General features: G+C 43.3%; 1 protein-coding gene across 2 annotated transcripts; it reads left to right on the top strand.

Annotated features, from left to right (window-relative positions):
- The first annotated feature begins 1,093 nt into the window (after positions 1 to 1,093).
- Positions 1,094 to 14,404, top strand: ENC1 (ectodermal-neural cortex 1). 2 transcript variants are annotated; one of them, XM_027709972.2, is made up of 3 exons: positions 1,094 to 1,356; positions 5,974 to 7,786; positions 11,278 to 14,404. In XM_027709972.2, the coding sequence occupies exon 2, from the start codon at positions 5,986 to 5,988 to the stop codon at positions 7,753 to 7,755; it is 1,770 nt and encodes a 589-aa protein (XP_027565773.1). In that variant the 5' UTR covers positions 1,094 to 1,356; positions 5,974 to 5,985; the 3' UTR covers positions 7,756 to 7,786; positions 11,278 to 14,404. The 2 variants fall into 2 exon arrangements, with proteins under 2 accessions (XP_027565773.1, XP_027565775.1); XM_027709974.2 differs by lacking the exon at positions 1,094 to 1,356 and adding an exon at positions 1,455 to 1,601.
- The last annotated feature ends 169 nt before the right edge of the window (positions 14,405 to 14,573 follow it).

The raw sequence follows: 14,573 nt of genomic DNA, 5'->3' as shown, positions 1-14,573 counted from the left end.
ACAGATGTGTCCTGCTGTACACTAAGTGTGCACTTATCTGCAGACTCTAGAGTCCAGCAACAGGAATATAAATAACTTCCTGCACGTTAGCAAATTGCTTGCAGAGCTTTTTTGTTTTTGTTTTTGTTTTTTTTTTTTTAAACAAGAGAAGTTTGGGTGACATTTCATTACGAGGAAAGAACAAATTCTCCAAACTATTGTATTCAACAAGGAGTTTCCTGCTGGTGGGAGTAATTGTTCTTATTTTCCTTAAAGCCTCTTAAAACTAATACCCTTTCTTTAAGTGGTATTAGCAAATAATAAACTAGCAATATGCGCAATGTTTACTACGATAACTTGTGTTTTTCTTGTAAAGAGACCCACAATACAATTATGTAAACACTATTGTTATGTCTAGAATATGTTTATTATTGAAATTGGCCTTTTGCACAAGTGCGTTTTTCACATACTTTGTTAATTGGGAAATAATTAAAGCCAGACTTCGCTTTGTGTTGCGATAGCTCTCCAGTGGGCATCTGCGGAGCGGAAGCTTCGTGACGGCCTCACGACAGCGCAGCGGCGGCAGCTCCACGGCACCGCGGGAAGGAGCAGCGCCGGGAGCGGCGCTTGGCGATGCCCAGGGTCCTCCGCGCCCTCCCGGCCGCTCCCCAGGACGCTTAGGAGGGGTTTCCCAAAGACACGCCACGAGGACCGGGAGCAGCGCTGCTGCGGCATCCGCAGCGCTCGGAGTCCTCCCGTCCGCGCGAGTCTCCGCACCCTGCGCAGCCATTCCAGTGTCTGCCCCCCGCCGCGTTTCCCCCGAGCGCTGCTCCCCTGCCCGCCCCGCGCAGTGCCGGCGCCGAGAGCGCGGAGCTCGCACAGCGCCCGGCTGGTCAGATCGGCTCCGCGCAGCCTCCTCGCCGCCCCGGCCGGAACAGGGACGGCTCAGGATGGGGAGGCCGTCCTGGAGCCCCGTGCACAGCTGCACCATCTTCGCCGCTAGCCGGGACAACTCCTGCGCTGCCCTCGTCCTGCCGTCCCTCCCCCGCCTGTCACTCACACCCTTTGCATAAACGCTCCCCCCGCCCCCAGCCCATATACCGCTTCTCCGCTCCGCCGCCGGGGCAGAGCTGCGGCCAGCTGTGCCAGCAGTAGCAGCAGCCCCTTCTTCCCTTCCTTCCGTCCCTCTTCCCTACCTCCCGCCCTCCTGTCGCGGCCCGCCTACCGCCAGCGGCACCAGCTCCGCCCGGCGCTCCGCGGCTCCCGGCCCTGCCGCTTGCCCTCCGCGGCCCCGCCGAGCCGGCACAGCCACGCTCCCGTCCCATGCGCGGCGCTGCGCCGCCCAGGGACCTCCGCTCTCGCCCGGGAGCCGCCGCTGTAAGTGGTGCCCGCCGAGCGAGTGCAGCGCAGGGGAGGCGGGTGGGCAGCGCGGCGCTGCGGAGGGGCAGAACCAACGCGTGCTCGGAGCCGGCGCTGCCGCTGCGCTGCCGGCCGTGCTGCTCCGGCTGGAGCCGGGCTGCCCTGCCGGCCTCTGGCAGACCCGGAGTCCGGCCCTCCTCCGCCCCGACCGGAACGCCAGGCACCATCGCCCCGTCCGCAGGCAGCGGGGCACTGGGCAGCCGGTGGGTGGGCATCCGCGGGAGTTGCTGGTATGCGGCTGCCCTCGGAAAGTGTCGGGTCCTGTTGAGAAGGCTGGTAGCCTCCCTGGTGGGCTCCAGCTTCCTGCTTGGGTCCCCGGGAGATCCGGAGCATCCCTCAGCGGGCGTGAGGCAGGACAAGGGAATTAGCGAGCGCCTCGCTGCTCCCTGAGCTGGCTGCGGCGCTGCTCTCCCTGCGCCGGCACAGAAACTTTTGCACGTGGTTATTGCTCTATAAAGGAAACTAAATGCGTTTTAACTTCTCGCACTGATTATTTTTTTTATCAGGTTGGGAAGAAACCCTGCAAGTTTCTTTTCAGAGACGGAGTGGTTTAGGCGTTCTGATGGAGCGAACTGGGGGGAATTTAGATTTGCCTTTCTTTGTCTGCATGTGGTGAGCTGTAGTGCATTCCTAGCAGAAGCAGCGTGTTCTGCTTTCTGTCTCGCTGCAGGTTCTAGGAAGCCACTGAGTTTGAAGACTTTCGGCAGGTCACGATTTGGCTCTGCAAAACTGATAGTATCGGTGAAGATTTAGCAATTGAAAGCGGTGTTAGTTACATCGATGGGATGATTAGCAGATTTCCTCTCTTTCAGCAGTTTCACTGATTCTAAAGAAAAACCACTATGTAACTGTAGGGTTATATTAAAATGAGCCTGCATCAGGGAGGTGTCAGTAATTTGAAAATACTTAATTTTTCATTTGATTTAGGCTGCGACCTGCGTCCTGTAGAGCTGTTAAGTAGGACAAGGAGCTTGTTGTTTAGTCTTAAAGTAGTGTTTACTACTGGGCTGCTGTGACAAGTAGCCTGTTGAAGTGTAATTATAAATCAAAGTCTCGGTTCAACCTCTGTTCCTAGATAAAAATCTATATCTGTAATTTCCTGACCACTTCTTGTCTTTTACATACAAATATTATTATTTCTAAGGAAAAAAGTGCCTAAAGGGAATTGACTCATATTATTCAAGATGAACATTTGCTCACAAGGTAAATTACCTCTGCTGAAGTATTTGAGGCTTGCATAATTTCCAACACAAAACAGAGAAATTGGAGATGTCATTTATACGTTTTAATGTTCTTCTAAGATTCTGGACTGAGCTAATTGCCAGAAACTGCAAAAGAACATTTACAGAAACACTGCCTGTTAGTGAATGATGATAATCGCTTGTAAGGGCGTTTGTTTGACTAGTCCGTGTGTGAACTCATATCAGCACCACAGTGGAGGAAAAAGATAGATATATATATATATAGATATGTATCTTTGTTCTGTTTGGGGAAATATGTTAGCTTATCTTAAATGTGAATTGGAATACTTTGAATTCCTCCGAATAGATGACATTGTGATGATAAAGGCAGTTTTACAGAACAGTTCAAGACCAGCATATATGAAATCTGCAAGTGCTTCTCACTGAGAGACCAAGTCTTCTATTTTAGTGGGGTGAAATACTGAGTGCCTTATTCAGTAGCTGTTAGAGAGTGGTTCATATATATATTTTTAAATTATTTTTTTACAGCAGTATTTGTTTCTATGGTCGTGGGTGGGCTTGGGTAGCACACAGGGATCTGTTTCTCCCGTGTGCATATGGTCTGTAGAACTCTGGGGTGGTGTTTTTTTTATGTTTACCTCTTTTTTGTTGTGGTTATGGGCTCATTCTGAATGATGCTTAACAAGTGGTGCTCACAGGAGTACACAGCCTGGTGAAAGATCTGAATGCCTATATTTGCTGCTTCTGATGTGAACTTTACCTGCCCTATTTCTGAACCCTGTGTGCCTGATGAAAGAAAGTTTTCAGTATACTCTGAATTCCCCCAATATGTGGGGGAAAGAAGACGACCTGTGTTTTCACTGAGATGCTGACAATACCTAGACTGTGGTGTCTACACATTCACTTAATTGGAATGGAGCGTGGGGGGCAATGAGCATCTTCAGATCCTGGTTTCTCTGTTGTCCCTGGTCAGTGGGGTGTTAAGCTCCCATCCTGCTCCCTGGTGAGGAAACCTTGCAGGAGTAGGTCCTCAGTGTGAGGAAAACCCATCCAGGGAGATCCAGTGAATGCTTTGCATTGCATCATAATAGCATTTAAAAGAGTAAAGTGCCTGGAAAAGTTTCAAAAAGTTGACATTAAAAGGTTCACCTTCCTCTCTGTGTCTTCAAAGTGTTTGTATACTAGTATTTCAGGCCATGACCCTTTCTGTAATCCTTCAGTGCCAGCAGATTTTAACCAGTATATAGTCAGTATCATATTTTTGGCTATAGATTAAGTGGGTAATATTAGTCTGAGATTGGTGCTCAGGATCCTTGAATGCCATCTAAGTGTTTTGATTTATTTTTTTTTTGCCAGACAATACAATTGCATTAAAGGTAATTTAATTTTCCTAGTAAAAGGGTTTGTTTTATGAAGATATACCACCTGCCTTGGGTTGTTCTGTGCTTAGTGTTAGTGCATTTGATAGGTTCGTCTAGGGAGCATTGGTAAAATGCCTTTCTAGACTTTTGCATGGTAGAATAAGACAGATACTCTGCCTTGTGGCTCTGATATGTAGAATTCCTTTCTGTTATGGAGGATTTTGGATTGCTCACTCTTGCTTGTTCTTTTCAATCCCAGTTAAGTTTCATCAGACAAACTGTGTTTCAGATTAAAGGAGGTGGGCTATTGTAGTTTTACAGTAAGGCATATCTTTATTCTTTAATTTATGTTGGTTTTAGGGGCTTTTTTTTTTTGCTGTAACTGAAGGAAAAGGTGTATCACAAACTTGCTGTTCAATATGACGAATCAATTATTCTGCACATTAGCAGAGATAGCAAGGAGGATGGTATGGGCTATGCTACAGTTAATCTGCAGGTGTTATATGTTCCATATACACAGATTGCTTGTTCTGAAATGGAGTCTGCTGCCCAAATTAATCACATGTGGGTTTGATTTTATTGATGTTTCTGGTCATATGAATCTAGAAAAATATATGTCTTAAAAATGCTATTTTGACGCTTGTAAAGCTCTTGTATCATCTAAAAGCATGAAATGTGGGAATGGAATTTTACTATTTTGTGCTGCTTAAAGATGCTCAGGAATATAAAAATGTCAGTGTGAGAGCAAAGTATATCCACATTAAAAACCTTCACAAGTGGCCCCAGGTCATGCTATGACTTCGGGCGTTGCGTGCTTTCCAGGTAGACTTTTGCCCAGTTCTTTATTTGAAGGTGCAGTAAAAGGGGCATGCAAATATAATAGTAATTAGTCGAGTTTGGTTCTTGTCTCTCTCTGAGCTTTTTCTACAACTTGAAGAGAGAGGTGAGATTATTACAGTAGTGGTCACAGCCACAGCTTGCACTTTGGCTCTGTATGCTTCATCTCCTATTATTTGCATTGTGACTTTTTGGCCACTAGCTTTACATTGCTGCCAGTATTCCTCCCTTTGGCTTGATTTTTAGTTAAATCTGGAAACTTGCTGCAGTAATCATACACAGACCTGCATATCATGACAGGTAACGTTCACCTCTAAACAGGAACTGAACAGCATTGTGTTTGTTACAAATAGAGCAGGATAGGATATGTCTTCTGTTTTATGCCTCCTCCAAACCTCAGGATGAACTAATGGCTTGTGTGCTGAGTACCTGACTCTCCAGGTGGTTTCAGAGGCAGCGTCTCAGTGACTTCAGCTGGTAGTCAAAACACGTTTTTCTGCTGACTCTGCCTGTGAATATGCTGTATCACTATAGCAGGCAGCCACTGGCAGAGTTCAAGATGGAATATGTAAAATTTACTTGTCATATTTTTTTATGATTAAGCAAGTCTAAATTTATGATTGATACTAGGTTTTTCTTTTAGAGTTGGGTTGATTTTTTTTTTTTTTCCATTCTGTGCTGTTGCATATGGAATCATTATACCAAAGGGAAGCTTCCTAATGGGATTAGTAGGTTTTTGTGCCCTTTGCAGCTTCTGACATTCCTTAGGTATTCTGTCTGGTAGCTCTTCCTGCTATGATTCAGTACAGGAGAATGTTGCAAGCATGTGCATGTGTATGTATGTAATGAATCAGCTGGTCTAGGTTGGGGAAGGGTGAGAAAATCAGTCCTGGTTCCTTTTCTTTCTCTGACTTGCTTACTATGAAAGTTGGAGATCAGGTTTCCCAAGATAAACCTGCTCTTAGGCAACAAATTTAGACTATGTCATTTATGAATCTCATCTTACAAAAAAATAAACACATGCCAAAGGTAGATGTAATTCTCTGTCCACTCAGCTATGAATTAAGGCTTTTTCTCCCCCATCTTATAGTGAATAATAGATACACTCTTTGATATGTAAAAGTAATGATGAATTTAACACTTATTTATCTTATGGTTTTTTCCTTTCTTTGTAGGTCTGAAAGAAAATGTCAGTCAGCATGCATGAAAATCGCAAGTCTAGGGCCAGTACTGGCTCCATAAACATATACTTGTTCCACAAGTCATCCTATGCCGATAGTGTCCTTACTCACCTGAACCTTTTGCGCCAGCAGCGTCTCTTTACAGATGTACTTCTCCATGCTGGGAACAGATCATTCCCCTGCCACAGAGCAGTTCTAGCTGCTTGTAGCCGCTATTTTGAAGCAATGTTCAGCGGAGGACTGAAAGAGAGCCAGGACAGTGAAGTCAACTTTCATAATTCGATTCACCCAGAAGTCTTGGAGCTTCTTCTGGACTATGCATATTCTTCCAGGGTTATCATCAATGAGGAGAATGCAGAGTCGCTGCTGGAGGCTGGTGACATGCTGGAGTTTCAGGACATTCGGGATGCTTGTGCAGAATTTCTGGAGAAAAACCTTCACCCCACCAACTGTCTTGGTATGCTGCTGCTGTCGGATGCTCACCAGTGTACCAAGCTGTATGAGCTCTCTTGGAGGATGTGCCTTAGCAACTTCCAGAGTATCAGTAAAAGTGAAGACTTCCTCCAACTGCCAAAAGATATGGTAGTGCAGCTCCTTTCCAGTGAAGAATTAGAAACTGAAGACGAAAGACTGGTATATGAATCAGCTATCAACTGGGTCAACTATGACCTGAGTAAGCGTCACTGTTACTTGCCGGAGCTATTGCAGACAGTGAGACTGGCCCTCTTGCCAGCCATATACCTTATGGAGAATGTGGCCATGGAAGAACTTATCACCAAGCAACGGAAAAGCAAGGAGATTGTAGAAGAATCAATAAGATGCAAGTTAAAGATCTTACAGAATGATGGAGTGGTCACTAGCTTGTGTGCCAGACCCCGTAAAACAGGCCATTCACTTTTTCTTTTGGGTGGCCAAACCTTTATGTGTGACAAGCTGTATCTAGTGGATCAAAAGGCAAAGGAGATCATTCCAAAGGCTGACATACCAAGTCCACGGAAAGAGTTCAGTGCTTGTGCCATAGGCTGCAAAGTGTATATCACTGGGGGACGAGGATCAGAAAATGGAGTCTCCAAAGATGTGTGGGTGTATGACACCCTTCATGAGGAGTGGTCAAAGGCTGCTCCCATGCTGGTAGCTAGGTTTGGGCATGGCTCTGCTGAACTTAAGCACTGTTTGTATGTAGTAGGAGGACACACTGCAGCAACTGGTTGCCTTCCAGCTTCCCCTTCAGTATCCTTAAAGCAAGTAGAACAATATGACCCTGTGACCAACAAATGGACCATGGTTGCCCCACTGCGAGAGGGAGTAAGCAATGCAGCTGTAGTCAGTGCAAAGCTGAAGCTGTTTGCTTTTGGAGGTACCAGCGTTAGCCATGACAAGTTGCCCAAAGTTCAGTGCTATGATCAGTGTGAAAACAGATGGACAGTACCAGCCACCTGCCCCCAGCCCTGGCGCTACACAGCTGCAGCTGTTCTGGGTAACCAGATTTTTATAATGGGTGGAGATACTGAATTCTCTGCATGCTCTGCTTACAAATTCAACAGTGAGGCATACCAATGGACTAAGGTGGGAGATGTGACAGCTAAGCGAATGAGCTGCCATGCAGTGGCATCTGGAAACAAATTGTATGTGGTTGGAGGCTACTTTGGCATTCAGAGGTGCAAAACATTGGACTGCTACGATCCCACGTTAGATGTATGGAACAGCATAACAACTGTGCCCTATTCACTAATTCCCACAGCATTTGTCAGCACATGGAAGCACCTCCCCTCCTAATTGTGTATATGTTGCAATTACAGATTATCAGGTAAGAAATAGCACTTTTGAATTTCACTGTAATAATGCTTTTCACAAAGTTTTGCAGCAGCAGCTCGGAGAAGAGGTGGGTATGTTCAATCCAATTTTACAGCTGGAGCAACTAAGACATGTACATTCATGGGCCATTGTAAGCCAGGCACCATGTCTGTGACAAAGCCAGATGCTGAAAGTAGTTTGCCACATATCTTGCACCCACTTTTTTACGAGGCCTTTTCCTGCATGATTTAGATGTAAAAGACTGAGCAAAAATAACATTTTCAACTTGTGGGGAAATGCAGATAATCTTTTGGAAACTGACTTTTACTGTGCTTTTAAATGCTGAATACATGCTAAGCAAAGTTTCAGTACTGTTTTTCCTCATGACAGGGGCTAAGTCACTCTGTACCTACCAACAGTACCCAAAAAAGATACTGTAAATAATAATCTGAAGCCTGATAGTGAATTCACTTAAATTTCCAGGCAGACAGGCTTTGGGGAAAGTTGCTGTTTTATGAGGTGTTTTACAGGCAGTTCAGGCCTAATTTTCCATCTCACCTGGGCAGCATGGTTGCATCTGCATGGACTGAGGTTGCAATTGTTCCATCGTTATCCTTTAAAATAGAGATTTTTTCAAAATACTTATCGTCATATATGTTGAACTAGATATAGTGTCAGGAAGACTTATAATTAATGCTGGCTGAAATAATTACCAGTCTATAGTGCACACTGTTCCCAAACAATTTAATTATACATAATGGGCCAAGCTCTTACCAGATGCAACTTCAGCATTGTATCTTCTCACAAGCAAGTCTGAATTTGGTCTTGCTTGGTTGGTTGTTATGCTTTTCTTATTTTTAGGAGGAGGGGAGAAAAATTTCAGATTTTAATTTGTGTATTTTGCAACAAATCTGGCAGACTCCCATTTGTGTTGTGTTGCTTTTATTCCACCGAGGCTTTAGTACAAAATCAGTTACCACCAGTCAAACAAATATAGTGTGTGCTTGATCCTAAATAATCAATGCCCCGTGAATGGTAATTTCATTTTGGATTTGAACAGTGTGTATTGTACTGATGAAGGCAGGCATGTTAGAAGGAAAAGGCAAATAAATACAGTTGCAGTAATTGAACAAGCTGCGCATATGCCTCTGTTTTACCTAAAAGTTCAGACTTACAGAGGTTCTCCAGAAGACAGGAAGAAGAGCTTGCTTATAAAGACTTCTCTAAGGTCTTCTGCTTGGGACAGATAATTGGGTTTTGGGTTTTTTTGGTGTTTTTTGCAGCAGTAGACATTTGCCTCACTCTTACAGTAAATGCAAAACCCTGAAGTCTTTAAAGCAGTATAGATAGAAGTATATACCAAGAAATGTAGGGTAGTCATGCAATTGCTTTCTCTATGGTACACTGAAGATTCATCTTGTAGTTGTGTTTCAGTTGACTGGGAGCTTTGACTGAGTAAAGGATACAAGGTTGGGCCCATGCAAAGCAGCAGCTCAGCTTGGAAATCTAAGGCTGTGTTGTGCCACCAGGTGCTTTTGTCTCAAGTCGTTATTTGTCTTGAAAACACTACCCTCTCTTCTCTCCTCTCCAGTACTTGCTTTGCTTTTCCCAGACTTCTCTTGGGAAAGCAGGACAAACCCTCGAGACTTACCAGGTCCTGGGTGCTGGCAGTAATTGCCCCCTGACAGCCAGCAAATGGGAGCCCTGATTTCTATGTGGCAGCTTCCTCCCTAGCTGGGAATAATGTCTGGATGTCTTCAGTTACTTTGTATTATTACTGATTTTATGCAGTTCTCAGTGTTATCAGAGCAGCAGTATTGAATGCCTGGACTCAGGTCTGTGCCAAGAAAAATATTGACTTACTCTTCTGAGACTGACTTAATTGTTCTGAAGTTTACAGTACATGAGAGGGAGTGTTTTATTTTGAGAAAGAGTTCTTAGGATGTAACGGTGCAAAAAGCTTTCCTTTACTCTGCAGTACCTTGTTAAAAGCCATTATTTTAGCTTCACTAACACACAAGATAACTGCCTTAACTGTCCGAATGTAGCCAATGACTGAAATCTCTCCAATGCTGTGTGCTCATCCACCAAGTAGGTTGTTTTTTTTCCTACTGACTCCTGCTGCTTTGTCAGTGGGTGGGAGGGACAAAAAGGAAATTACTACTGATTACTGTCTGTTTTCATGGTGCTGTGTGGCCCCAATCTGACAGCTTTTAGGAAGACTTAGTACTTTGTCTAGTTCCTCAATCTTGGGAGTTTTGAGTAGGTTTTTTCTCCCCTCTGTTTTGGAATTGTTTATAATATTTTAAAGTTCATTTTAGGACAAGGAACACTGTTTTGACTTCAGTTTTGATAGTCTGTTTCAGTGGGAAGAGTTGCATGCTATGCTGAAGAATTTCTAGAAAAGACTAATCAGTGCTAAGTGTGGAGACCTTTTTTAGACGTAAAAAATAGCCCACAGTTGCAAAAACGCTGGATGCTCTGGGCTGTTATGTAGGCTGTGTTATTTCCTGTGAGTGTGCTCTGTTGTTCTTAGACATCAGAGCCTGAGAGAGATGTGGTGTGTTCAAAGGATCTGTGAGTGCACTGGAGCTCATTTCCATTGTAATGAAGTAGGATTTGCCCCCTAAAATTCTAGCAGTGCTGTCAGAAATTACTGTGAGGTACTGATGATGGTTTAGAAGCTGGCATTTCAATACAGCTTCACAGTGAAAAAACAAAGCACAGTCTCAGCATCCAAAGGCTGAATTTCTCATTGAATAATCAAGTTTATAAAGTACTCTAGGATCCACTTATTGATGCATGGTGCATTGCTATGTAAAAAGAAATGAGGCAGAATGCTGCTCTAATGAATAGTAGATACATTTTAAGTAAGGGAATTGTATGGCCCTTTCTATGTTGTGAATAAATTCAGTTCAGAATTTGTTAAGGTGAATGGAGATATTGGGGTGAGACATCTTCACCTTCCCTTCTGCTTTACTCCAACCAGGTTTGTTTTGGCCCAGAGATAGAAAAAAAACCTGTTTGCACTACATACTCATGTGGATATTGTAGAAGAGAAGTTTGAAATCATTATGTTTGCTTAAAACAAATCCAGAAACTTTTAAGATTTTGGGAGAACATAAAAATGTTAAGAGTGTGTAGAATGCAGAGCCCATCGTATTGAACTGTATTTAGCCAGTTTGATTTAGGTTTCAAATGTCTGAATTTATACCCAAAGAATAAAACAGTCTTCCTGGGGTCAATAGAATGGTTTGCAGAGTAAGGCTAGTAGAATAATAAAGTCCGAATCTGACCCTAAAGAATTATGTTCTTGACCAGTAGTTGGGTATTGCAAAGGAACATCAAGGTTGGGGGTGGGCAGGGAAACCCATCAACTGGATTGTATCCTAAGCCTCACTTTTAGATTTTCTTTGACATGTAACAAAAACTTTGTTGTACATTGTTGGAGCAAAACCCTTTAAGTAATTTCTCCTTTCCCCCCACCTCTTCCCATGCTTTTAGTTTGCTTCTTTATTTGGAGAAGAAAACTGGAACCTCAGATCTGGAGAAGTGGTTTTAATGAAGAATCATTTGGCATCTCTTGCATTTGAAGAAAATCCTCTGCACCTTGTAAAGTATAGAACCTAGACATGAAGGAATGGGAGAAAAAACCCACCTGTCTTCAGTGCTTCAACACATGGTTTAAATATGAATGGACAAACCTGTACCCTGGTCCTTGTGTTAGTAATTGTGGATTAATGCCAATATTAATTAGTCCTTCAAAGGCAAAAAAGAAGAGACAGAACATCTCTGAGCTGTGCATCGCGCAGCACTCAATTTCCACGGACTCCACTGTTTTTATGTGAAATTTGAAATGGTCATCACCTCTCCTTGTGGTGGTTTGAAGTGCCAGCTGCAGGGGAAGCAGGCCAGGTCTGAAACAGTGTGATGCTGCTGTGAATGAAGATACAGCAGTATTGCTGCTGAACTCTGCTGACTGGAGAGTGCTTGTCTGTGGGCAGTGCCTACAGCATCTTCTAGACCCTGTGTTGCATTGTCCTGTGTGCAGTAAGTGACCTGCTTTGTAAGGAACAGTCCAATGGTGAAATGTTTTTGCAACAGTGGGGAACAAAAGTTACATCCCTCCGATACTCCTTGTTCCCGTTCCTCCTTGTATTTATGAGTAGTTCAAACTGTCCTATTCCTATTATGTTACTTGTAGATATAGTTATTTATTGTTCAGTGCTTGCATGCTGAAACAATACCTGCAATTGTCTTCATGTTGCAAGGGCTTGTGTGAATTGTATGTTTTGCACATATTGTGATTGCTGACTTGCGCTACTGCACGAAGGAAGAAAACTGTTGGGTAACAGTTGGAGGTGGGAGGAAGGAGTGGCTTCCCAGTTGGAAATGGAAGGATTAAAAGACAGGATCTTGAATTACGCATGTACTAAGGGAAGAAGCCATGGAAGTCACTTTCTCAGGCCACCAGCTCCCCAGGTTGCATGTGGTGTGTCTTGTAGATGGTGTCCTTGCAACATTTCATTTGTTGGTCATGCCTTTCAATTTCTAATCTGGGAATAGCCGAAGTCTCTTGCAACTCTCTCTTTGTGCAGCTTCCCGATTGCAACGCAAATACTGTGGAAGAGTTTCTGGATACCAAGCCCAGATGAAGTCATTGTCCAAACTTATTTATTTATTTATTGGGTTGGAGAAGGGTTACCTACAATATAGTCACATTGTCCTGAAGGAGTGGAGAATGGTGATTCAAGAATAAAAACAAAAAAACCTCAAGATAGGTTAGTGATGAAGTCTTAAAAAAAAAGAAGAAAGAGCAGCAATTTTGCACTGACTGAATTGCCTCATCCATCTGGATTTCAGATGGTCATCTGAGTGGCCAGATGTCAAAGACGCAAGTGCTCTAGAAAAATTCTTATGGGGATAGAAGATGAGTTTCAAACCTCTTAATCTTAAAAAAAAAAAAAAAAAAGGCCCTCAAACTCTGCTGCTTTTTATTTCCCTTATCCTGGTGTGTCATTAGTCACTTAGTTGCTCAGAAGTGTCAGATGCAATCCTGAGAAACCAAGCTCTGATTTTTAAATAAAATTGTTTCTTATCATTCTGGTCTTTAGACAGAGATGAAGCTACTCTTTTTCTTTGGAATTTCAGAAGCTTGTGTTTCACAGGCACTTTCTTTGCCAGATCCTCTAATGAAGCATGTATTGTATTGTGTTTTTTTTCTTGAATGTTTTTGAAGCCTAACTTAACTGGCACATTCAGTAACATGGTTGGTGTGTGCTGTGGTATAAGTAAACAGCTGCATGCGTGCATGCAAAACAAAAATAGTCACACTGGTGATGCTTGCCTTTCTCTCTGTGACAGTGATGTTGCTGTGTTTGTGAAAGCTTTGTCATCTGAAAGTGTTTACATTGGTCACTGGAAGTTTCTCTGTGTTGCCTTGCATTTGATTTGCTGTTTGGAGTAGACTTATGTTTCAGAAATAAAGTATTTGGAGTTCTGTGAATACTGACAGAACATTGATTAGTTAGTGAAGGCATTAGCAGATTTTAAAAAAGGTGAGGTCCAGCTAGATGTGATAAAATTCTAGTTCTGCTGGTTAGACTGATTCCTTGAGATGATAGATTAAAAAAGTGTTTAAACCCACAACCTCTCCACCCCCCTTAGATGGCCTTTAAGCAATAGGAAAACGTCTTAGATAGGGTAGGATTCCTTTCTATATCCCTGTACTTGCACAGGTTGCCATGTTGAAGCAAACAGCCTTGAATTTTTGTTGCCTTTCATCTTGTGGATCACTGTCAGGAGTGCGAAGGGAGCCATAAAATCAGACTTCCTGTGCTTTGCATGTCCTCTCCCCAGGCACTAGCAGCTACATGAGGTACAAGGAAGTAAAGAACCAGGTCCCCAGGGGCCTCCTTGTTTGAATAAGGGCATATAGCTTTGAGACCTGTATTCTCTGTCAAGCTGATTACAGTCCAGAGGTGAAGCTGCCCTTCATCTATCTATTTATCTTATGAAATGTGTTTTGTACTGCCATGGAACTTCCAAAAGTGGGATGAATTTTCTGCAGCTGTTTCCAAAGTTGTGGTCTGCTTTCAAGTCCTCAATTAATTCCTGTGTGTAGGCTGAAGGAAGCTGAAGTCAGGGTGGGCCTCCGGCTCTGCGGGGAATACACTAGGCTCTTGCTCTTTGAATTGATGTGGGAATCCTGGCTAACTGCTTGACCATTCCGGTCCTGTAAAACACCACACACTTTGAAGCAAATGCAGGTCACAGGGGAGTGCACACAAAACCCCTGGCATAAGATGGGAAGGTTCCTCTTATTTTGCAGGCTGGTTGCTATAGAAACATTTAACAAAGGACAGCCTTCCTCTTCTGGTATAATTATGCAGCCCCTTTTCTATACGTCCGACACTTGTCGGAATAAGAGTAATTAGAACAGAATAATGTTCCCATTCCTGGCCATTGAAGATGTGGTTCATGTGCTAAAAGAAAACCGTGCAAGTGAAGAAATAAAATTGTCTATGTTGTTTGCTACTACATCTTAAGATTTTGTACAACTCAACGTTTTTTTCACAATGTGAAACTGAAGGTCAATAAATTATTAGAGATTTCCTCTCCATAGAATGTTTATTTCAAGTGTTGTCTCTTTCTCCCCTCCTTTCTCACCCCTAAATGCTCTGAATCCCTTATAATGTCCTTTTTATGTCCTCTTAAGAAAAGCACATCGACAACATGCAATTAAATGGTTTGGTTTAAGCTTCTGCTTCAGTTGTGCTTTCCTCCCCTTTGTTCTGTCC

The sequence above is a fragment of the Pipra filicauda genome, unplaced genomic scaffold (genome assembly GCF_003945595.2).
Source record: "Pipra filicauda isolate LSUMZ 115617 unplaced genomic scaffold, ASM394559v2 scaffold35_size7292922_pilon, whole genome shotgun sequence".
Lineage (NCBI taxonomy): Eukaryota > Metazoa > Chordata > Aves > Passeriformes > Pipridae > Pipra > Pipra filicauda.
This window is presented reverse-complemented; position numbering and strand designations above follow the sequence as displayed.

Bases quoted from the DNA above. Each gene is read 5' to 3' on its own strand.
- ENC1 (XM_027709972.2), top strand. From the start codon at position 5,986: ATGTCAGTCAGCATGCATGAAAATCGCAAGTCTAGGGCCAGTACTGGC.